The sequence below is a fragment of the Aphidius gifuensis genome, linkage group LG1 (genome assembly GCF_014905175.1).
Source record: "Aphidius gifuensis isolate YNYX2018 linkage group LG1, ASM1490517v1, whole genome shotgun sequence".
Taxonomy (NCBI): domain Eukaryota; kingdom Metazoa; phylum Arthropoda; class Insecta; order Hymenoptera; family Braconidae; genus Aphidius; species Aphidius gifuensis.
In genome coordinates this window covers 11,705,354-11,729,189 of record NC_057788.1, presented here as the reverse complement: position 1 = coordinate 11,729,189, position 23,836 = coordinate 11,705,354, and the positions used below count along the sequence as shown (strand labels likewise).

General features: G+C 29.6%; 4 protein-coding genes across 9 annotated transcripts; 2 read left to right on the top strand and 2 right to left on the bottom strand.

Annotated features, from left to right (window-relative positions):
- Positions 1-2,026: 2,026 nt before the first annotated feature.
- Positions 2,027-5,301, top strand: LOC122848652 (ubiquitin-associated domain-containing protein 1). 4 transcript variants are annotated; one of them, XM_044146887.1, is made up of 3 exons: positions 2,027-2,338; positions 2,909-3,099; positions 3,197-4,999. In XM_044146887.1, the coding sequence occupies exons 2-3, from the start codon at positions 2,918-2,920 to the stop codon at positions 4,431-4,433; spliced, it is 1,419 nt and encodes a 472-aa protein (XP_044002822.1). In that variant the 5' UTR covers positions 2,027-2,338; positions 2,909-2,917; the 3' UTR covers positions 4,434-4,999. The 4 variants fall into 4 exon arrangements, with proteins under 4 accessions (XP_044002822.1, XP_044002830.1, XP_044002817.1 ...); XM_044146895.1 differs by lacking the exon at positions 2,027-2,338 and adding an exon at positions 2,425-2,765 and having other exon boundaries at positions 3,197-5,301; XM_044146882.1 differs by lacking the exon at positions 2,027-2,338 and adding an exon at positions 2,438-2,824.
- LOC122848677 (nuclear speckle splicing regulatory protein 1) lies at positions 5,272-6,951 on the bottom strand. The gene is made up of 2 exons (XM_044146913.1): positions 6,779-6,951; positions 5,272-6,580 (listed from the first exon to the last, which is right to left on the bottom strand). The coding sequence occupies exons 1-2, from the start codon at positions 6,793-6,795 to the stop codon at positions 5,434-5,436; spliced, it is 1,164 nt and encodes a 387-aa protein (XP_044002848.1). The 5' UTR covers positions 6,796-6,951; the 3' UTR covers positions 5,272-5,433.
- Positions 6,952-11,837: 4,886 nt separating this feature from the next.
- On the top strand, positions 11,838-18,422 carry LOC122848632 (golgin subfamily A member 4-like). 3 transcript variants are annotated; one of them, XM_044146849.1, is made up of 7 exons: positions 11,838-12,306; positions 12,388-12,472; positions 12,570-13,087; positions 13,492-16,732; positions 17,139-17,446; positions 17,580-17,609; positions 17,771-18,300. In XM_044146849.1, exons 1-7 carry the CDS (start codon positions 12,220-12,222, stop codon positions 18,095-18,097), a joined length of 4,596 nt encoding a protein of 1,531 aa, XP_044002784.1. In that variant the 5' UTR covers positions 11,838-12,219; the 3' UTR covers positions 18,098-18,300. The 3 variants fall into 3 exon arrangements, with proteins under 3 accessions (XP_044002784.1, XP_044002793.1, XP_044002776.1); XM_044146841.1 differs by having other exon boundaries at positions 11,839-12,306; positions 13,477-16,732; positions 17,771-18,422; XM_044146858.1 differs by lacking the exon at positions 17,580-17,609 and having other exon boundaries at positions 13,477-16,732.
- Positions 18,423-18,426: 4 nt separating this feature from the next.
- LOC122848644 (transmembrane protein 177) lies at positions 18,427-19,956 on the bottom strand. The gene is made up of 2 exons (XM_044146871.1): positions 19,562-19,956; positions 18,427-19,272 (listed from the first exon to the last, which is right to left on the bottom strand). The coding sequence occupies exons 1-2, from the start codon at positions 19,714-19,716 to the stop codon at positions 18,477-18,479; spliced, it is 951 nt and encodes a 316-aa protein (XP_044002806.1). The 5' UTR covers positions 19,717-19,956; the 3' UTR covers positions 18,427-18,476.
- Positions 19,957-23,836: the final 3,880 nt, after the last annotated feature.

The window sequence follows — 23,836 nt, the reverse complement described above, 5'->3', positions numbered from 1 at the left end:
CAATTCTTCAAAAGCTTGATATCCGGCGTATAGATAATATTACAATGAACTTATAACTATATAACTATAGTTATTGCTGCTGATCAGGCAACTAAAAATCGTACAAATGGCATTATTTTACACATGTATAATTCACATTTACTAAAAGAAGCTAAATCACAGTCAATAGTTAAATCTCAATGTTTGGTCATTTACTAGATTTTATTAAATTAAGGAATTGTTTTATATTTTTTTAATAAACGTGCCATTTATTGTTGATACTTAGTTCACTACTAAGTAAAGTAAGTTCATGAACATGAATGATGACATCATCTTATTGACAATATATTCTTTTAATAAATAACAATTAAGTATTTTAATTTAAAATGAAAAAATTAATAAACGGACGAATGGAATTCATTCAAATCTCTATAGGAAAAAAGCACGTCGGTCATTAATCATCATTCCACGACAGCTCTACGCATATCTACGACGGCATTCGTATTCAGAGGACCCTCTTATTAGGGCTCTTTTGTGATCAACAATTTGTTTAAAAATTCAGGTCTGAAACAAGATATTTTTTCACGCACTTGTTCATAATAGAGCTATGGTGCACAGAATTATTGCTCAAAAATATAAATGCGATTTTAAATTAGAAAAGATTATATTTTTAATCATATTATGTGATTTATTTATTGATCACATTGATAGAATAATCACATCATGTGATCAAAAAAATATAAAAGTGTTTTTAAATTAAAATGTGATCAATAAATAAATTACATAATGTGATCAAAAATATAAATGTAATTTTAAATTAAAAATGATTATTTTGTCATGATTAGTGTGTGAGTGCTGTGTGTGTGAGTTTGCAGCTGCGCATTCATCGAGCGAATTTATGATTTGGCTCTGTTTGGCTCTAACTAGCGTTCGAATTTTGAATTAATTAAACAAACAAAAACAATTTAATCCAAGGGGCAAGGCGCGTAAACACACACGTGGATTCAGATGCCATAATGATATGATGAAACCGGCCAAAGAGAGGCGCGACAGCTTTCATGTAAACCATGTATAGTATTAGCTTAATTATATCTCTGTTCATGGTTTACATGAAATAGCTGTCGCGCCTCTCTTTGGCCGGTTTCATCATAGGTGCTTCCTGTTTATTTTCGCGCATGCGCAGTTAAATGCGCAGTCGGCAAAAAGTCAGATTGCAACAGCGTAGGACATAAGGAGCAGGATCAGCCATGTTTTAATTCTTATTTTTTAAGAATTATTTGTTTCGACGCCACTGCTCTCTTCTCAATTTTGCATGACATACGCATGTGCATGATCATGCGCATTGAAGTGAAAAAAAATAAACACCCAAAAGAAAGCACCTATTGATTCTGATTGGTCAACTTAAAACCGTTGAAGGAGAGCCGCCTTATGCGCTGATGAGTACTCCGCATTTCAATTTCTAATGGATAATGTGAGCAAATGTGAGAGAGAAAAAAGACAAAGCAGTCAAAGAGTGAAAAAAGGTGCTTCCTTTTGGGTGTTTTTTTTTCACTTCAATGCGCATATCATGCAAACAAGAGGAGAGACCATTAGGTGCTTTCTTTTGGGTATTTATTTTTATTGACTTTCATGCGCATATTATGTAAACATGAGGAGAGAGCAGTGGCGTCGAACGAATAATTCTTGAAAAATAAGAATTAAAACATGGCTGATTCAGCCCCTCATGTGCTACGCTGTTGCAATCTGACTTTTTGCTGACTGCCCATTCGACTATGCATGCGCAAAAATCAATAGGAAACAAAATAAACAGCTATAAGAAAGCATCTATAGGTGCTTTCTTTTGGGTGTTTATTTTTTTTGACTTTAATGCGCATGATCATGCACATGCGCATATTATTCAAACATGAGGAAAGAGCGGTGGCGTAGAACGAATAATTCTTTAAAAATAAGAATTAACATATAACTGATCAGCCCCTCATGTGCTACGCTGTTGCAAACTGACTTTTTGCTGACAGCGCATTTAACTTCGCATGCGCGAAAATAAATAGGAAAAAAAATAAATACACAAAAGAAAGCACCTAATATTTGCATAATATTCCTTGATTATTATAATGGTATACAATGTATATCGTCAATTAACATAAATAATAATATCATAATAATAAATATAATACTAAACAAATATTTTATGGTTCATCATTTATTTATTTATTTAGGTATATTAAATTATATTACATAGAAAATAATAAAAGTATCCAATTTTTATCATTATTATTATTTATTTAACAAATATACAAGTTATGTACCGTAGCGCAGTGAACGCTTGATATAAGTTACATCATGTCAGAAACCAAGCCAGGTAAATTATTGTAAATTACACGGTATCTTTTTTACCCAGCACTGGTATTACCCAACAGTCCAACACACTGGTGTTTCTATGTATCAATTTATGTATATGTGCGAATATTGAATAGCCATGTCGACTTTTCTCTGTCAGTTTTTTTTTCTAATAAATATCACAAATTGTTCAATAAATTCACAGTTGAAATAAGATAATTTAATTAAGAATGAATAACAATTAATTATTAACTATTAAAAATAAAAAATAAAGAAAAGTATCTTCTGTCTGATAAGTTATGGTAAACTTGTTTATAATTTTCTAACGTAAACAAAATTATAGAGCGATGACAAATGTAAACATAAAACTGTCAGTTCGGTAAATAAAATCATCAGCCTTTAATAAAAAACGTCAAAAATTTTTTGTAATCACAATTTTTTAAGTCAAGGTAATAAAACAATTAAATAAAAATTAAAATAGAATAATCTGAGAAAAAATAAGTTGTAGGTAATAAATAAATAAAAAATACAGATTGTTCGTATTGGTGCAATTTCGATTCAAATACTTATTGTTTTCTTTTTTTTTTTCTAGGTCAGTTTGATGATCCCATGGGTGCGAGAGCAGATTGCCGAAGCCTGGCATAGCAGAAAGAGCTCAAAGACATCCGAAAGGAAGTCTTTGACTCTTTCTACCAGTGATGATTTATCTGATAAAAAAAATAATAGTAACATGTTTATGAATGATGCCAGTTCATCTGATACTTTTAATGTCCATGTTATTAGGTAAAAAATAAATAAACAACAATTATTATTATTACTCTTAAAAATTGCTGATTTATTGAAAAATAATATTTATGGTATTTTTCTCTTTTTTTTTTAGTTTAGAAGGTGATGTGATGAGAATTTTAGTAAAACCAGATTTTACTATTGAAAAATTAAAGTTGATAGCAACAGAAAGTTTTTATGGTTCTGATTCTTCAAAAACATCATCAAATATTCGTCTTGTTCATGCTGAAAAGTTAAAACATCTTACTGATGATAAAAAACTAAATGATGAAGATGTTAAACCAAAAGATGAAATAATGATGGTAGAAATAAGATCACTTAGTATTAAAGAAAATCTTGAAGAATCATTACGTGGTCCAACATTCGAAACAATATCTGAAGCAACAAGTCACTTACCACCATCAAATCCACCAAAACCAACACCATCAACTGATTGCCCAGCTGATTTTCAAAGTGAAATAAGAAAAATACTTATAACGCTTGTTCAAGCATCAGCAAAAATTCTCATGCACAGTCCAGAAGCAACAAAAGTTTATGAATTAATACGTGAAAAATTAGAAATACGATGTAAACCTCCAAATGATCCAAAAACAGTTAAATATCTTATGGACATTGGTTTTACAGAAAAAAAAGTTCTTAAAGCACTTCGATTACGAAAAATGAATGCGTCTGAGGCACTTGAATGGCTTATTGAGCATCAAGATGATCCAGATGATCAAGATGAAGATGAATTGCCATCAATCGATGAAGCAGAAAATATTACTTTACCTGAACCAAGTTCATCATCATCTGGCTCAGCACCTTCAGTTCGTAGAAAATCAATTAAAGATACTTGTATTGATATATTCAAAAGCACACGACATGGTATAAAAAAAGAAGAAAATTTAATAGAAGCTGTGAGTTTACTTTTAGAAAGTTTTCGAGAATACAAACGTTTAGATTTTCGACCAAGTTCAAGAATTAAAGAGTCACTTGTTGAAATGGGTTTTGATGAAAAAAATGTCATTGAAGTATTAAAAGTAACTGGTAATAATCAAAATAATGCTTGTGAATGGCTACTTGGTGCTAGAAGAAAAAGTCTTCAAGACTTGGATGAAGGTCTTGATCCTGATGGAGCTATTTACACTGCAATTATGAATAATCCTCATATACAACTTAGTCTGACCAATCCAAAAATGTTACTAGCCTATTTGTCAATTCTAGAAACACCTTCATCAACAAGTGTTTGGATTAATGATCCAGAAGTATCACCTGTTTTAAGTCAAATATTTAAAACTTATCACTCGGAAAAACATGCTATTCACATGAATCGCTATGAAGCAACGAGTTAACGTTTATTTCATTATCTAGTTCACAATTTTCTCTATTTATTATCACTTCATAATTATATAACAATAATATTTTCTTACAAATTTACAAGCTGTATAATATTTCACTGAGTCATTCAATCAACATCATGAAGAAGTTGATAATGAATGTTAAAATTGAAAAAAAATAGTCAAAATTAATTATAGTATTTTCGTCGTGATTCAATTAAGCAATAAAAATATGATACCCGAGAAGGGTCTCACGTTAAAAATTTATCGGTGTTTTTTTTTTGTTGCATTGCACTTCTTTCCTTTCGGGCACATTGATACTCAATTATTTTATTGGGTGAATGCCTAAATTGAGAATGAGCATTACGAGAAAACCTACATCAAAGTGGAGCTTGAGCTGATCAAAAAGAAAACATACCTAGTGAAATTTAGAATGCTATAACGATTGTGCCCACCAAAAAAACCACCAATGCAAGGTCTGGTAAAAAAATTATAATAATAAATCAAGAGTAAATCAATATTCGGCAGGACAAAGAATGTATGAATACAAAAAATTAATAAATTTTAATTTATTATTTCATTAAGTTTTTTACAAGTGTTTTTTTCGGTTGATTGGTATTTCGTTATGATATTATTTGATCAAAATAACTACTTAATTCAATGCAAAAGCAAAAAATATCAAATTTAACTGAATCAACAAGGTAGTAAAAATATACCGTTGTATTCAGGATCAATAAGAAAATCGAGTGTTAAATTTATGAATAGTAAAGAAAGATAAAGAGAAATCAGCTGTTGCTGACCAACATTTAAAGAATGCTCATGATAAATTAAAAGGAAATTTAAATAAAAAAAGATCAAGACAAGCTTTTTTTGTTTTCTAAAATAATTCGTTTACATTAGTACTTTGTATTTTATTACTTATTTTAGAAGTTCAATTTACAGTATAATTAATTTGAAAGTCAAGAAAAATTTACAATAAGACAGAATCTTTTTCGATTCAACTTTATTTTATAAATTATGAAGATGCTTGAAGAGCTTTTCGAGCGTGATATCTCTGTACAGCATTAATATATACTTCACCAACTGTTCTTTTTTCCCAAATAGAGACTTTATTTTCTAATTCTTTTTCAGTATCAATTAACTTTTCATTCACTTCTGATTTACTATCTAAAATAACATTGGGTGAAGCATTGTCTTTTTCATCAGTGTTTTGATTGGAAGTTGTGTTTTTTTCATTTTCTGGTTCTACTGATAGTCTTGATTTTTTTTCAGCTGGTGATGTATCTTCAGTATATCTATATTCGCTTTCTTTGTGACTTTTATCTATATTCTTGTGATTGTTTTCGGATTGTTCTTCATCTGATGTTGAGTCGACTTCTTCTTCTTCTTCCTCTTCTTCTTCTTCTTCTTCAACAGCACGTTTTCTATAATGTCTACTTTTTCGTCTTGTCGAATTGCTTATATTCTTTTTTTGAACATCTTCAGAATCAGAACACGAGGAAGAAGACAGAACATCATCTTTATCGATACTAGCCAGTTTTGAGTCATGATTTTCATCATTTGAATCTGCTACTTTAGTATCTTCAGTGTTGTTCTTTTTATCGATAGTTTGAGCATATAATCCTCGATAAAATCCTGACATGTCTTTTTGCTTTGTGACATCACATATTTCTTCAAGTCTGTCAATTTTCTCTTGTTCTGCATTTAATTTTTTTCGTTCTTCCAATTGTTGTCTATAGGCTGATGTCACAAAACTTTCCTTATCTGCAAATTTTTCACCTTCAGCTTCACGTTCTTTTTGCACCATTCTTTCAATGCGCTGATCATAATCCTGCCTACGTTTTTCAGCAGCTTTTAAAAGGTTTGCAACATATTTTGGCTTTTTCGATTCTTTTTTATTTACATCTTTTTTATCGTCTTTCTTACGCTCCATTTCATCATAGACTTCGTCATACTGATAAATTGTAGGGTCATCAGCTATTGCCTTTTGAATATTTAATCGAGTTTGTTTTTTTACACGAGAATTATTCCCAGCACATGGTTTTGAATTTACTTCTATCGAATGTAATCCATTACTTTCATCGGAATCATCTTCATCACAGAATATGTTTTTGGCAGTTGGAGTTGACAGTTGAGTTTTGTTTGGTAATATCAGGCCAAATCTGCAAATAAAATTTTTAGATTTAAGTGAATTCAATATTTATTTTCACCACGAGTACATCAATAAATTTCTATGTTTTTAAAAGTAATTTTAATAACTAATATTCAACAATATAACCTAAAAGCATCTTTATATAATTGAGATGTAACGTTTACATACGTAGTGCTAGATCAATGAAGAAAACTTTAATTTTTTTTACCTTTTATCTTTATTCATGATACTGTCAAAAATAATAAATAGTATTTTTTATCCTTATTGTTTGTTTATATTTTGTTTATATGTTTGTAAATAAATAAATAATCTTTCTATATTCTATTTAAGACAATTTAAGAGTAGTATCCACTACATGTATGTATGTATGTATGTATAATGTTGGGTAAATAACAGTGGGGACGTTCCAAAAATCACTCGGAAACCCGGACCGGCGCAGTAGATGAAAAAATATAGAGATAAAATAAACTTAAAAGTAACTAGAGGATACTGTAGATATTGTAAGCAACAAAAACAGCCATATTGCATATGCCATTTACTTTTGTTACTTATTACAATTGTGAAAAGTATTTTTTATAATTATTATTAATAATTAAACAATAATAATTTATTGTTTTGTGCCTATAAAAATACATGAACAAAAAATCATGTCTACCACAACAAAATATCAAAAATTTTCTATGATCACAATCTTGACCTTCCGAGTTTCCGAGTGATTTTTGGAACGTCCCCCAGATGGGTAATTCGACGATTTTCGGGGTATCATACAATCATACGTATGATACGCCACTAGGATAGTTTTTCGAACAAGTTCTAGGCCATAGTCCATTTATTACCAGAAACATCTAGATTATTCCCAGTTATCACTGAAAAAGTCAGTTGTTTCTGGTAATAAATGGACTATGGCATAGAACTTGTTCGAAAAACTATGCTAGTGGCCACACGCCTTATGATATACAGTCAGTTACATACGCCATGCAGCACCCGTATTCAGAGGATGTTCTCATTAGGGCTTTTTTGTTCCGATGGTGGCGCTTGTGAAGCTTTTCTATGTAAAATCTATATAAAAAGTTCACAAGCACCGCCATCGGAAAAAAAAGCCCTAATGAGAACATCCTCTGAATACGGGTGCTGGGTTGTTAATTTACATGTTTTATATTTTTCGCATTTTTAAACATATATAAATATTTAAACTACTATAGGTGCTTTCTTTTGAGTGTTTATTTTTTTTTCCTGTTTATTTTCGCGCATGCGCAGTTAAATGCGCAGTCGGCAAAAAGTCAGATTGCAACAGCGTAGGACATAAGGAGCTGGATCAGCCATGTTTTAATTCTTATTTTTTAAGAATTATTTGTTTCGACGCCACTGCTCTCTTCTCAATTTTGCATGACATACGCATGTGCATAATCATGCGCATTAAAGTGAAAAAAAATAAACACCTAAAAGAAAGCACCTACTAGGGGCTGGATCAGCCATGTATTAATTCTTATTTTGGAAAAATTATTTGTTCGACGCCACTGTTCTCTCAACAAGTTTGCATTACAGAAGCATGTGCATGATCATGCGCAAGAAAGTGAAAAAAAATAAATACACAAAAGAAAGCACCTAATATTGCGCATCGCCTATGCTTTCCCATAAGTGCCGCATTCATTATTAAGGTGCACAATCTCTGTCGAAGTCGTTTCTATGACATCTTTTGCGCATGTCCGAATTATTAGGTGCTTTCTTTTGTGTGTATTTATTTTTTTTCCTGTTTATTTTCGCGCATGCGCAAATGAATGCGCAGTCAGCAAAAAGTCAGTTTGCAACAGCGTAGGACATGAGGGGCTGGATCAGCCATGTTTTAATTCTTATTTTTGAAAAATTATTTGTTCGACGCCACTGTTCTCTCAACAAGTTTGCATGACAGGCGCATGAAAGTGGAAAAAAATTAATACACAAAAGAAAGCACCTATTATTCGAGTAGGAGCTCGGAAACATTCGGCAACGCACACAAATTCATTGTGTATACGTGTGAACTGAACGGATTATTCGGACATGCGCAAAAAATTTTTGTCGAGGCGTATGACTGCGAGAGAGAGATTGTCTGCACCGTAATGAATGCGCACAAAATCATACCCTATGCTCAATAATAAATATACGTTTTTAAAGCGGTTGCATTTTGGAGCGGTTTTCTATGATCACAATCTTGAACTTCCGCACCCGTATTCACGGGGCAAAATTGTTCTCATTAGGGCTTTTTTTCCGCTGATGGCGCTTGACAAAACTTTTTTTATATAGATTTCACATAGAAAAGCTCCACAAACGCCACCATCGGAAAAAAAACGCCCTAATGAGAACATCCTCTGCAGTCCAATTCACAGGGCAAATTTTTTACAATTTAGGGCTTTTTTTTGCCGGTGATGGCGCTTGTCAAATTTTTTTTATATAGATTTCACATACAAAAGCTCTACAAGCGCCGCCAGTAGAGGAAAAAAGCCCTAAATTGTAATGCCCTGTGAATTGATCTGCTGAATACGGGTGCTGGCAGTCCAATTCACATGGCAAATTTTTTACAATTTAGAGCTTTTTTTTGCCGTTGATAGCGCTAGTAAAATTTTTTTTATATAGATTTCATATACAAAAGCTTCACAAGCGCTGCCAGTGGAAAAAAAAGCCCTAAATTGTAATGCTCTGTGAATTGGACTGCTGAACACCAAGTTCATGAAAGAAAGCAGCCTATATTTGCCTATGCTAGGTGCTTTCTTTTGTGTATTTATTTTTGCGCAGGCGCAGTTGAATGCGCAGTCAGCAAAAAGTCACTTTGCAACAGCGTAGGACATGAAGGGCTGGATTAGCCATATTTTAATTCTTATTTTTTAAGAATTATTTGTTCGACGCCACTGTTCTCTCCTCAAGTTTGCATAATATGAGCATATGCATGATCATGTGCATTGAAGTGAAAAAAAATAAATACACAAAAGAAAGCACCTACTGGGTGCATTCCTTCAATAAAAAATTTTTTTTCTAAAAACTAAAAACTAAAAACTAGAAACAGAAACAACGACAAAAGTGATAGAATCCTCTATTTAATTTTCCAGACTTTGAACATTTACGATAATATTCTGTACAACAATGTGATAATAACAAGCAATTACAACAAGTAAATTCTCTTTTTATTTCAGTTTGACATAAATATTGAACAGTCATTCAGGTAATTTTTCCAATAATTGTAAGCCAAAAAAAATAATGTCATGTGCTAGTACTGCCACTACAAGAAACAGCTTTTTCTTATAAAATTGGCAAGATTATCATATCCGAGACAACATGTTTTTTTGTTGGTTTCTTATCGGAAATTTTCTCACGATTACGGGAAAAATACGGAAAAAATTCCTACGAGTGCGCAAAGTGGTTAAAAATCGAGTTGAAATATCGAAAAAACGGCTATTTATTGATTGTATATCGTATAGTTATTAAAATAACGAATAATTCCAGAATTTAATAATTGCAATCAATAGAGCTCGTCAAAGAGAAAAAAATGTCTTAAAAATTTTTTCGATATCTCGAATAATTTTCGAGCTATGATAATTTAAAAATTTCGATATATTGATTTTTTTTTTTTTTTTTCGGATATAATAACTGCAATCGATAAGGCTCGTCAAGAAAAAAAAAAAAGTCTACATAAAAATTTCGATATTTCGAATAGTTTTCGAGTTATAATAACTTATAAATTTCGATATATTATTTTTTTTTTTTTTTTTTCAATTTTTATAACGGCAATCGATAAAATTCGCCAAGTTAAAAAAAAAAGTCCAAATAGAAATTTCCATATCTCGAATAGTTATTGAATTATCGATATTTTTACAAAAAATTATACAGTTTTAGAAGGGATTGTGAAAAAAAAGATGTAGCTAAGTGAAAAATATAGCTAAGTAAAAAATATAGCTAAGTAAAAAATATAGCTAAGTAAAATATATAGCTAAGTAAAAAATATAGCTAAGTAAAAAATATAGCTAAGTAAAATATATACCTAAGTAAAAAATATAGCTAAGTAAAAAATATAGCTAAGTAAAAAATATAGCTGGTAAAATTATGTAGATATTGTGTGTTTGTCTATAAATACAGCTAAGTAAAATATATAGCTAAGTAAAAAATATAGCTAAGTTAAAAATATAGCTAAGTAAAAAATATAGCTAAGTAAAAAATATAGCTAAGTAAAAAAATATAGCTAAGTAAAAAATATAGCTAAGTTAAAAAATATAGATGGTAAAAAATATAGCTAAGTAAAAAATATAGCTGGTAAAATTATGTAGATATTGTATGTTTGGCTATAAATATAACTAAGTCAATCTTATAGCTAAGTTAAAAATATAGCTAAGTAAAAAATATAGCTAAGTAAAAAATATAGCTAAGTAAAAAAAAACTTGGATATATTGTTGGCGTTACCCAGAAAACTTTTTACTTTTCGTATACTTTTTTGGAAAAATATCGATAATTCAATAACTATTCGAGATATGGAAATTTATTATTTTTTTTTTAACTTGGGGAATTTTATGGTTTGCCGTTATAAAAATTAAAAAAAAATATTACGAAATTTATAAGTTATTATAACTCGAAAACTATTCGAAATATCGAAATTTTTATGTAGACTTTTTTTTTTTTCTTGACTAGCCTTATCGATTGCATTTATTTTTTTTTAAAAAAAAAATCAATATATCGAAATTTTTAAATTATCATAGCTCAAAAATTATTCGAGATATCGAATAAATTTTTAAGACATTTTTTTCTCTTTGACGAGCTCTATCGATTGCAATTATTAAATTCTGGAATTATTCGTTATTTTAACAACTATACGATATACAACCAATAAATAGCCGTTTTTTCGATATTTCAACTCGATTTTTAACCACTTTGCGCACTCGTAGGAATTTTTTCCGTATTTTTCCCGTAATCGTGAGAAAATTTCCTGTAAGAAACCAACAAAAAAACATGTTGTCTCGGATATGATAATATCCCCATAAAATTTTGGTCGGTATTACAGGGCGAAATTGCAGAGCGAAAAAAAAATTTTTATTAAAGGAATGCACCCATTGCGCTATCTACAAGAAGACTAGAAATTTCTAGTCTTCTTGGCTATCTATAAATCGAATTTTTATCGCCTTGCGCATGCGCAGAAACTTTTCCATATTTTTCCCATAATCGTAAGAAATTTCTTATAAAAAACCGTCATGAAATTGAGATGTCAAAGATACCGTAATATTGCGATCTGTTTGTATGACGTCATTACTGTCATCGCCCTAATTATGTTGGACAATATCATATAAATATACAGCTATTTTTCTTATTTTCATTTGTTCTTCCGAAATACAATCAATGACCAGTGCAAATTTGTGTATTGTTAAACAAATAAATAATCTCTTAATAATGTTTGTTTCACTAAATTCAAAGTAAATAAATTCTTTAGTTCTTTAACAATTAGAATATCAATTCTAATCATAGAATCATTGACACTATGAATTACTAATATATAACTTTCACGTGAATGTGAATAATGAGAAACTATTTGTCCTAGTTTTACTTCTAGTTAACATTCCACGTAGACATAAATTAAAAAGTTTATTATATTTTCTAAAAAGATTATCAAATTAAAAATATTAAATTTCTTTAAAAATGTTTAAAAAATTTAAAGACAAACTTGCTGAAGAAATGAAGCAATCACCAGCAAGATTACAAGCAAGTATGCAGCAATTTGCCCAGGTATTTAGTTTTGACAGTTAGCATTTGTTATTATTCAATGTGTTAATAATAATTTAATTAAAAAAATAAAAACAAAATTAGGCAGTTTCACCAGCAATGTCAAACAGTTCAATTCAAGATATCTCAGCAACAAACGACAACTTCAGTTTGACAGAAGAGGGGGACGGTGTGTATTATATTATCGTGTCACCATTTTATTAGTGATAAAAGTCCGTAAACCTAACCAAATAAAATACTAATTTTGGACTATTTTGTGTCAACAGAAACACCAAAAAACAGTCCGGCAAAACACGGATTTCAAAGTGTGGATTTAACACCACCATCATTGAATTCTCAAGGTGTATCTAGAAAATCATCAGTAAGCAGTATCACAAGTACTTCTGACGCATCATCGTTATTTCCAATTTACGAGAGTCCTGACAATATGTATCATCTACAGTCAGACATGGATCAGTCAGCAAGTGAAGCCGATGATAATATTTCGGCTCAGCTTGATAGAGTATCAAAAGATCAGCTTTATTCAGCATATCGCAAAGTTCAAACGAGGTATCATAAATATCGTGGCAGATATACAGATTTGGCAAATCATTATCGTGAAATGGAAAGGGCGAAAAATAAATTGGAAACATTGTTAGTTGAAACACGAGAAAAAGCATTGGGAAAAATTTCAAATCTTAAAGAGCAATCCCAATTAGAACAACAAGCGAAAGCTCATCTGGAAGATGCTTTCAGAAATGATATTGAAGAAAAAAATCATATTATTGATACGCTAAATACAAAAGTAAGTCTCATTTTTTAAAATTATTTATAAAAGTATCTTTATCGCTGAAATCTTTTCATTAAAATCATTTTGATTAAATTCTCGTGTTAAATTTATTATGAAAAATAATGTATGTACTTATAATATTGTAATTTAAAAATAGAACAGTTTATAAAATCGAAATATGAAATGTATTTCGAATTTGCAATATTCTTTCAACAATGAAATAATATTGAAAATTTCAACAATTAAAAAGCGACTTGATGAAAGTTTACAGAAATCAGTTTTACATTGATGAATCAATAGAAATACTTAAATTTGAATTAATTTTTGATTCAACTATTTTCAACAACGTACTGTTAAATTTTTTTTTTTTATTAATATTATTCATCTTACCTGCTCTTTGGCAGGTAAGGCTTTTACAGGCTAACGGATTAGTGTCTCTACAAAATCAACCTGATGACTCAAAAGATGATCCAAATTGTAAAACAGAAATGCTTATTGATATTTCAACAGAGCCACAAGATTCTAATCAAGAATCATCATCACAAGCATTGAAAGCTGAAAATGAACAATTAAAAACAAAATTAGAAACAATGGAATCTATTTTGTTAAAATATAAAGAATCATTAAAAAAAAATAAAGATAAAATATCAGAAATCACTCAAGATAAAAGTATTATTGAACGTGACTTTGATATTTATCGTTCACAAACATCTCAAGATATTAAAAATATTGAAGACAATTTAAAGACTGCAAGGGATGAAATTAGTAATTTGAATAATCAAATAAGTGCAATGAAAAAAACAGAAGAAGAATCGGTAATATCATTGGCTGAAAACAAATGGTCGATTCATCGTGAACTTGAAGAAAAAGAAGAAGAAATTAAAAAATTAAATTTAGAACTCCAAACACTTAATGTGACAAAAGATAGTCTTACTATTGAATTGGAAAAATTAAAACTCATCGATAGTGAAAAAATACAAAAAATGTATCAAGATGAATTGGAAAAAAATCAAAATTATCAAAAAAAAATTGAACAATTAGAAAAAGAAATATTATGCATGAAAATTGTAGAAGAAGAATTGGTAAAAACAAAAAATTCATTAGAAAAAAAAATAAATGAAATTGAAGAAAAAGAAAAAAATCAAATATCAGATGAATTGAAAATAAAAAATCAACAAATTGACGAACTTAATTCTAAAATTCAAGCATATACAGCAGCAATTGTAAAAGCAAAAGAAAAAATAGAAACACAAAATAATCAAATTAAAATTCTCAATGATAAAGAATCAAATGTAAATGAAAATTCTGAAAAATTACTTGATGAAATTGACAGTAAAAAAGTTGAATTGCTTGGACTTGAAAGTGAATTAAAATCTTGTCGTTCAACAATTAATGATCTTCGTGAAAAACTCAAAGAAAATGGAATAAATATTGATCAATTAAAACGTGAAAAAATTTGTTTAATTGCAAATATTATAGATTACAAAAAAACTATTAATTCATTTAAAGTTTCATGTGAAGAAATTAAATCACAAGTTGTCAATTACAAGGATAAACAATCAGATGAAATTTTGACATTAACAAAATTGTTTGAAGAACATTTGAGCAATATTAAAGATACTAAGAAATTAGAAAATATTGAAAAAGAAAAACTCAATATTATTGAAGAAACAAATAAATTAACTGATATAGATATTGAAAAACTTCAAGAAGAATTGTCATCAACTAAAATTGAACTAAAAAAAACGAAAGAAGATTTAAATAATTATAAAATACAGAATGAAACTACATCAGAAAAAATTCAACAACTCGAACAATTAAAAGAGAAGTGTGAAAAATATGCAATGGAATTGAATGAAAGTCTAAAACAGTCAGATGATTTACAATTAGAAAATTCAGAATTAAAAAAAAATTATGAAGAATTGATGAATCTTAAAGTAGAATGTGAAAATTATTCAAAACTTTTTGAAGAAAATCTTAAAAAAACAAAAATATTAGAAGCTGAAAATAAAGATTTAACACTAAATTGGGAAGAAGCATCTAAATCAATTGAAGCATTTAAATTAGAAATTTTGGAGTATCAATCAGTCATTGAAACAAAAAGTGAAGAATTAAAAACACTAGAAGTAGAAAATGAAACATTGCAAAAAAAAACTGAAATATCTGAAGAATCTGTTATTAATTTGAGATCAGAAATTCTCAAACAAAATACATTGATTGAAGAAAAAGATACTGGATTGTTATCCTGGGAACAAAAATTCAACGAACAAAATGAAGAATTAACTCAAATAAAATTGCAAATTGAAAATCACACAAAATTATTGGAAGAAAGTTTAGAAAAATCACGAGATCTTGCAGCTGAATGCAAACGACTAACCGATGAAAATATTCAAGATGGTGTAGATCAAGAAAAGCTGAAAAATGAATTTGATAATCAAAAAATTGCCTTTGAAAATAATATACAAGAATTGGAAAATAAATTATCTTCTAAAGATGATGAAATATCAAAAATATTGGAAGATAATCGATCAAGTCAAAACAACAATGAAGCAATAGAAATAAAATTAAAAGATGTTGAAGAAAAATATAGTAAACTTGAAACTGAAAAATTATTATTGGTAGAAACTCTTGAAGCTAAAAATCAAATGATTGAAAAATTAAATATTTTAAAAAATAAACAAACTAAAGCTATTCAAGATATAAATGCAAAATTACAAGATTCAGAAAGTAAAAATATATTGTTAAAAAATATTGAAACATCAGCAAAAACTCATGAAGAGAGTGCTAAAAATTATTTAATAAAACTTGAACAAGTTACGGCTGAAAATGAAAACTTAGTCAAAGTCAATAAAGAACTTGAAAATATTCAAGAAAAAAGCATTGAATTAGAGGAAAAATTATCTCAACTTTTGAGTGAAAATGAGATATTAAAAGATCAAATAAAAACACTTGGTGAAGAGTCTTTAATTTTGCAAAATCAACGTAAAGAAAATGTCATTTTAAAAACAAAATTAAATGAAATTGAAATAGAAAAAGAAAATGCCGAAGTACAATTGAAAGAGCTTAAAGAATCAAACAATCAACTTCAAAAATCTGAGACAGAATATCAATCACGAATTTTTGATATGGAACAACTTTCTAATAAACATTTGGCAGAAATTGAAGAACTAAAAAATAATGTACAGTCTTTAGAAAATAGAATAAAATTGCTTCAAGCAGATTTTAATGATAAATATGACCGAAAAAATAAAGAATTAAATGAACTATTAGAAAAAGAAGCTTGGACTACACAGGTAATAGAGGAATTGAAAAAACACTCAGAAACATTAGAGGCACAGTTGGATGATAGAAAGAATCAACTTACTGATAACAAAAACAATAGTATTTCATGTGAAGAAGAAGATCGTTTGAGAAAACTTATCCAAGAAATTCAGGCACAATTGCAGGATCGTGAAACAAAACTTATAACATCACAAGCAAAAGAGTCTCAAATGGAAATATTAAATGAAGAAATAAAAAAAGAAACTAATAGTCTTAAAGATCAAATAAAAACAGTAGAAACTGAGCAGGGTATGCGTATGCAACAATTAGTTAAAGAATTCCAAGCACAATTGCATGATAAAGATGAACAATTACAAGCAGCATTGAATAAAAAATTTGGTAAGTTTGTGTTTGTGTCTTTTCTTCTTCAACTTGTCTTATCATTCTAACAATTTAATAACGAATTTTTTCAACTTTTATCAAAGTATGATTGTTGTCAATATATTGCAAATTCGAAATGTATACTCAACATTTACTAAACGTAAAATTCGTGAGAATATCAACAAAATAGTGTTACGTTTTAATGTCATTCAAACACTTATTAATTCATTTTTCTTTAGAAATAATTGGCTGTTGAGTTGACAAAAAAATTATTCTTTCAAGTTGGAAAATTTTTAACGTGTTCACAATTAATGTCAGATAAATTTGCACTTAGTTTTAAAAAATTTAATGTTACCAATTTATTAGAAATCCAACTAGTTCAATTTTGGTAATGTATTAATTAATACTTTTTCTTTTTTTTCAGATCGTCAACAAAATTATGAGTCTGATTTAGTACAACAATATAAAGAACAATTGAAAGATTTTCAAGTTGAATTGACAGCAAAATCCGAAGAAATTGAAAGTTTAAAAAGAGAACAAAGCGATGATACAATGAGAGAAATCGAAAAACTTGTTGCAACAATTGCAAATATCAAAGATTCACATGCTGCTGAGTTGCGTGATATTGAAAAAAAGTGGCAAGCAATTATTCAGCAAAAAATCAGCCAATTAGAGGCTAAACATGACGATAACATTAAAGAATTGACTAAAGAGTGGCAAAATGACAAGCTTGTAAGTAAAATGTTGATATGTATGAATGTTTTATTTAGATGTTATATTTGTTTTTGCTTTCGAATATAATATTATTTATGCCTGCTATTTTTTGCTCAATTTTATTTTTATTTTATTGGCTATTTTGTTACAGACTGATGAAAAATTAGACCAAAAATCTGAGGTAATTAGTAATTAGGCATTAGTAATGAATTTATTGCTTTCCCATTTTTTATTTTTTTCTTTATTAAATTCCGTTTAAAATACTAAAATTACTACCCACATTATTTACTGTGTAAACATTTAATCCAATTATCTAATTAATAATCAATTATTTATTTAAAGGAATTGGAAAATATGTCAAGAGTTGCAATGGCAGCTGTTCAATCAAATACAGGATCATTCCATTCACTTCAACAGACAGTTATGTCTCAACGACGAGAATTAACCGAGCTACGTAAAATCATAAAACTCCGACATGATACTCTTGAAGACTCAACTGAGATTGAATATCTGAGAAATATTCTTTATGAATATATGATGGGTCGGGAAACCTTGGTGCTTGCTAGAGTTATTGCAGCAGTTGTTAAATTTGATCAAGATCAAACAAACAAAATACTTAAAAAAGAAGAAGACAAGTTAACGTTATTAGGTTCATTGAGACTTGCGTAAAAGTTTTATACTTACGATAATTTAATATACTTACCGAAAAAAATTTAAAAAAAAAAACAATACGTTGGTCCAAATGCAATAATTTTTTATTTTACCATTGTAGAATTTATTTATTTTATTTTAATGTACATACAATGAAAATGCATGTTATCAGAATAATTAAACTTTTTAAATATATAGTGTAAACAAATATTTATAACCAATCAATCAAATTATTATTATTATTATTATTCTATGTAAATAAATATGTAATTATAATTAATCAATATTTTGATGACAAAAGAAGGAAAAAATGCCTTATAAATAAATAATAATGATAAATTCATTAATCATATTTACAAATTTTTTATTTAAAAATCAATAATAATTATAAGTGCAACTATGATGCTTGAGCATTAGTGACTTCGTAATTTTTTAATAAATCGCCGAAGTATTGTTTTCTATAAGAAACAGGAAGTCGTTTTTGTCGAAGCCAAATTACTTCATTACCATTTGCTGTATATAAATTTTGTCCTTCACCACCAAGAAGTCTTCTAAGTGCAGCATTACGTTTTGCTAATTTTTCATAATATTCATGTCCACCTTTAACATATACTGGACCTAATTGTGCCAATAATTTATCAACGTCAGCCTCAATATATCTTGTCCATGCATCTTTTTGCATTGTCCAAAGTCCCCAAAAAAATGTACCCATTATACCGTAAAATAATACACGCAATGATTGTGGTTTTTGAAAATTTTTTAGACTTTCATTTAAGTGAGAAGTAAAACCATAACAGGCACCAACCAATAAAGATGAAACAATAGCTTGAGTTGTAACGTTTGTATTATCTGTCATCAGTATTTCTCTTGCAATTGCATATTTTTTAGCTTCCTCTGATAACATTAAAGAATCAATTAATTGTTTGGCCTCTTCACTATTCCACTCGACTGGCTCGTTGTTAATTAATATTGATTCTTTGTTAATTAATTTTTCGTCAGTATATGTAAAATTTATTGGTAAACCAATGAGAGATCCAAAACGAGATGACAAAAATCCTGCATGCCAAACGTCAAAGCCAAAAACCATAAATGGTTTGATAATTACTCTTTTGTATTCATCTAACTTCAAATCATCAAAAACTTCATTGACAAGTGCTGTCAATTTTGGCGTTACAGGAAGAGGATTTCCATTTCTGAAAGAATTAATATTTCAAAATTAAGGGCTTCCAATTAAAAATATTAATACGAGATATTATTAACAGGTACATCTAAAGCTAGGTGAATTAATAAAAAGTATTGTTATTAATGCCAGTTCCATCAAGGTATTAAAAAAGAATAAGACGACAAAATGATTGTTGAAATAATCATGTAGGTATATTTTTGATTAACTTAGACATTAAATTTGAAGCCTGTTTATAATATCTATTTGAAAGATTAGTTTTAATTGTTAATTAACTTATTTAAAAAGTACTTTGTTCATACTTGCGCATTGTTACGAAATCATGGTAGTAGTTTTTTAGTAAAAATGTTTGTGGAAAATAGTGAGCTGAAAAAACTCCACATGTTGTTGTTACTGCAGCAATACCAACAAATTTTTTTCCGACAGGTGTTGCAAACCATGCAAAGAATTTTGACATTTTAATTAATTAGTTGAATTTGTTGTTTTTTTTTATTTATTTTGTGTATCTGTATTATTTTGACCGGTACACTACATAGAAGAAGAGTGAAGTTCTAACCTGCTCTAACTTCTAAGTTCTATGTAATATGTAAACATAGTTCTATCCAAGAAGACTAGAGACCTCTAGTCATTTCTTGGTTCTATCTATATATGCAGTGATGGGTTTGTAGATAACTGATAAGATACCGTGTAAGTTACACGTGTAGTATACACTGAAATATAATAAAACTGCAGTCTGCACCCGTATTCACAGGGCATTACAATTTAGAGCTTTTTTCATCCACCGGTAGCGCTTGTGGAGCTTTTATATGTAAAATTTATATAAAAAAAAATTTATAAGCGCCATCAGTGGCAAAAAAAAGCCCTAAATTGCATAAAATATGCCCTGTGAATACGGGTGCTGCACCCGTATTCAGCACCCGTATTCAGAGGATGTTCTCATTAGGGCTTTTTTTTTCCGATGGTGGCGTTTGTGGAGCTTTTCTATGTGAAATCTATATAAAAAAAATTTTGTCAAGCGCCATCAGCGGAAAAAAAAAGCCCTAATGAGAACAATTTTGCCCCGTGAATACGGGTGCAGAGGATGTTCTCATTAGGGCGATGGTGGCGTTTTAACTTTATATGAAATCTATATAAAAAAAATTTTGTCAAGCGCCATCAGCGGAAAAAAAAAGCCCTAATGAGAACAATTTTGCCCCGTGAATACGGGTGCTGGAAGGTGAACTCCAGTGAACTCCCATGCTTAGGGGCATTAGGTGCTTTCCGTGCTTTCTTTTGTGTATTTATTTTTTTTCTATTTATTTTCGCGCAGGCGCAGTTGAATGCGCAGTCAGCAAAAAGTCATTTTGCAACAGCGTAGGGCATGAAGGGCTGGATTAGCCATATTTTATTTCTTATTTTTTAAGAATTATTCGTTCGACGCCACTGTTCTCTCCTCAAGTTTGCATAATATGAGCATGTGCATGATCATGCGCATTGAAGTGAAAAAAAATAAACACACAAAAAAAAGCACCTAGGGGACGTTCTAAAAATCACTCGGAAACCCGGAAGCGGCGCAGTAGACGAAAAAATATAGTGATAAAATAAACTTATAAGTAACTAGAGGTTACTGAAGATATTGTAAACAACAAAAACAGCCATATTCATATGCCATTTACTTTTGTTACTTATTACAGTTGTGAAAAGTATTTTTATAATTATTATTAATAATTAAACAATAATAATTTATTGTTTTGTGCCTATAAAAATACATGAACAAAAAATCATGTCTACCACAACAAAATATCTAAAATTTACTATGATCACAATCTTGAACTTCCGGGTTTCCGAATGATTTTTGGAACGTCCCCCTATTCCCCTCACTCACGCATGCGCACATTAAATCGTGTACAGTCAACGTCAAAACAAACTAGTACTACACGGTATAAAAGTAACATTATATTTCAGTAGTCTCAACCAATTATAGTTGACGTGACTGTACCGACAAGGACAACATCCCAACCATTGAGTTTCTCTCTCGGTGACACGAAGTTCGGCTTCCAGTTTTATTAGGTGCGTTCTTTCGTCAATTTTTTGTTGGCGCATCATGATCGCGCATTTGCGCAAAAGCTAAAAAAGCACGTGAGTTTTTAATTTTTGTAAGTGTGTGTAACGCACACATGTATACTTTGAAAATTTTACTTAATTCTACGACTTCTGCGCAAATGCGTGGTCATGATGCGCCAACAAAAAATTGACGAAAGAACGCACCTATTAGGTGCTTTCTTTTGGGTGTTTATTTTTTTTCACTTCAATGCGCATGATCATGCACATGCGTATGTCATGCAAAATTGAGAAGAGAGCAGTGTATAAATGAAACAAATAATTCTTAAAAAATAAGAATTAAAACATGGCTGATCCAGCTCCTTATGTCCTACGCTGTTGCAATCTGACTTTTTGCCGACTGCGCATTTAACTGCGCATGCGCGAAAATAAACAGGAAAAAAAATAAACACCCAAAAGAAAGCACCTATTATATTTCAGCAGTCCAATTCACAGGGCATTACAATTTAGGGCTTTTTTCACCACTCATAGCACTTGTGAAGCTTTTGTATGTAAAATCTATATAAATTTTATTAAAATATGGTAAAGCTTAAATTGTTCCCCGTGAATTGGACTGCAGTGGTAGTATACCGTATTCCAGATTCCCGCACCCGCAGTCCAATTCACAGGGTAAATTTTTTACAACTTAGGGCTTTTTTTGCCGGTGGTGGCGCTTGTAAAATTTTTTTTATATAGATTTCACATATAAAAGCTCCACAAACACCGCCAGTGGAGGAAAAAAGCCCTAAATTGTAATGCCAGAGTATTCAGGGTAGGATGTAGCTCATTAGTTCCGATAGCGGCGCTTGTGAACTTTTTATATAGATTTTACATAGAAAAGCTTCACAAGCGCCACCATCGGAAAAAAAAGCCCTAATGAGAACATCCTCTGAATACGGGTGCTGTGAATTTGACTGCCGTATTCACAGGGCAACACAGTTTAAGCACTGAAATATAATAAAACTGGAAGCCGAACTTAGCGTTACCGAGAGAGAGATTCAATGGATGGGCTTTTGTTCTTGTCGGTACAGTCACGTCAACTAAAGTTGGTTGAGACTGTACTGAAATATAATGTAACTTTTATATCGTGTAGTACTAGTTTGTTTTGACGTTGACTGTACGAGATTTAATGTGCGCATGCGTGAGTGAGAGGGAAAGCCATCCAATATATTGCTATCTCTAGCGACACTCCGTGCATTGGCTAGGCATAGGAGTTCACTTTCCAGTTTTATTATATTTCATTGAGTTTAAGGCTTTTTTCCTCCACTGGCGGCGCTTGTGAAGCTTTTATATGTGAAATCTATATTAAAAAAATTTGACGACAAGCGCCATCAGTGGCAAAAAAAAGCCCTAAACTGTATAAAAATTTGCCCTGTGAATTGGACTGTGGACAACATACTTTTTTGTTGGTCTCTAGAATATCACTAGTAACTGAATTTACACCAGAACATATTTAATTTGAACTTTACCTGTATATTTAATTGAGTTTAATTTTTACGGTAATTATATCAATTTAAATTTGAAGTAAAATAAAAGGCCGGTTTATCGTCCAACATTACAGTGAACCAGTGAACTGAGTATTAATTGATATCATTAACAAATGATTATGTTTATTGAAATTTAAAAGTAATATTTATTGATTTGTTTAATAGAATATTTATATTTTTTTTATTTAATAGAATACTTATTTATTAATGAAAGAAGACAAAGTAATTTTATTTTTTTATTTTAGAGCAGAGATGCTTTGCGTTCTGTTCTTTTTTTAGACTGTATGAGAAATACATGTTTTATTATTTTTTCTTTTGTCAACGAAAAATTAATTGTTAAAAAAACTGAATTTCGTGAGCTGCGCAGGTTGGTAAGATGTGAAGGTGGTATTTCTAGTGGTTAACCGCTCACGTAGCGAAAAGTTTTATAAATATTTCTATAAAACGTTTTTATAAAAATTTTTATACAAATTCTTATATAGATTTGGCGCTTTTTTTATAGAATAAATTCTATAAAATTTGTGGTTGATTTTTATAGAATGAATTTATTAATTTTTTATAGGATTTGGTTTATAGGATTATTTTTATAAAAAAAATGATTGGTATATATCATAATCATCATCCCGAGTGAAATTTAGATCAAGTCTTGATCAAGAATTCGATCAGGCAACATTGATTTCAACCATTCTGATAGATTTTGATGGGCTTTATAAGAACGTAACGCTAAACGTGATAATATTGATCATATTTGATAAAACTTGATCAAGTATCTTGATCAAATCTTGATCACGTTTGTTACGTTCTTTTATAAGATTTGATCATATGCTTGATCAAGATTTTGATCAAGATACTTGATCAAGACTTGATCAAGATATTTCATCAAAAGCTGATCAAAATGAAAAAAAAATTATTACAAATTATTAATTTTTTATTATTGTATTATGAAGTGTGATGTCATAGAAAAGAGTTAAATAATTATCGAGCGCAGAAGTTTTTTGTTTTTCTAATACA

Coding starts and splice junctions, on each gene's coding strand:
- LOC122848652 (XM_044146895.1), top strand. CDS start 2,918: ATGATCCCATGGGTGCGAGAGCAGATTGCCGAAGCCTGGCATAGCAGA. Junction 3,100..3,196: donor TTTAATGTCCATGTTATTAG/GTAAAAAATAAA, acceptor TTTTTTTTTTAG/TTTAGAAGGTGATGTGATGA.
- LOC122848632 (XM_044146841.1), top strand. CDS start 12,220: ATGTTTAAAAAATTTAAAGACAAACTTGCTGAAGAAATGAAGCAATCA. Junction 16,733..17,138: donor AGCATTGAATAAAAAATTTG/GTAAGTTTGTGT, acceptor CTTTTTTTTCAG/ATCGTCAACAAAATTATGAG. Junction 17,447..17,579: donor AGTGGCAAAATGACAAGCTT/GTAAGTAAAATG, acceptor ATTTTGTTACAG/ACTGATGAAAAATTAGACCA.
- LOC122848644 (XM_044146871.1), bottom strand. CDS start 19,716: ATGTCAAAATTCTTTGCATGGTTTGCAACACCTGTCGGAAAAAAATTT. Junction 19,273..19,561: donor GATTTCGTAACAATGCGCAA/GTATGAACAAAG, acceptor TAATTCTTTCAG/AAATGGAAATCCTCTTCCTG.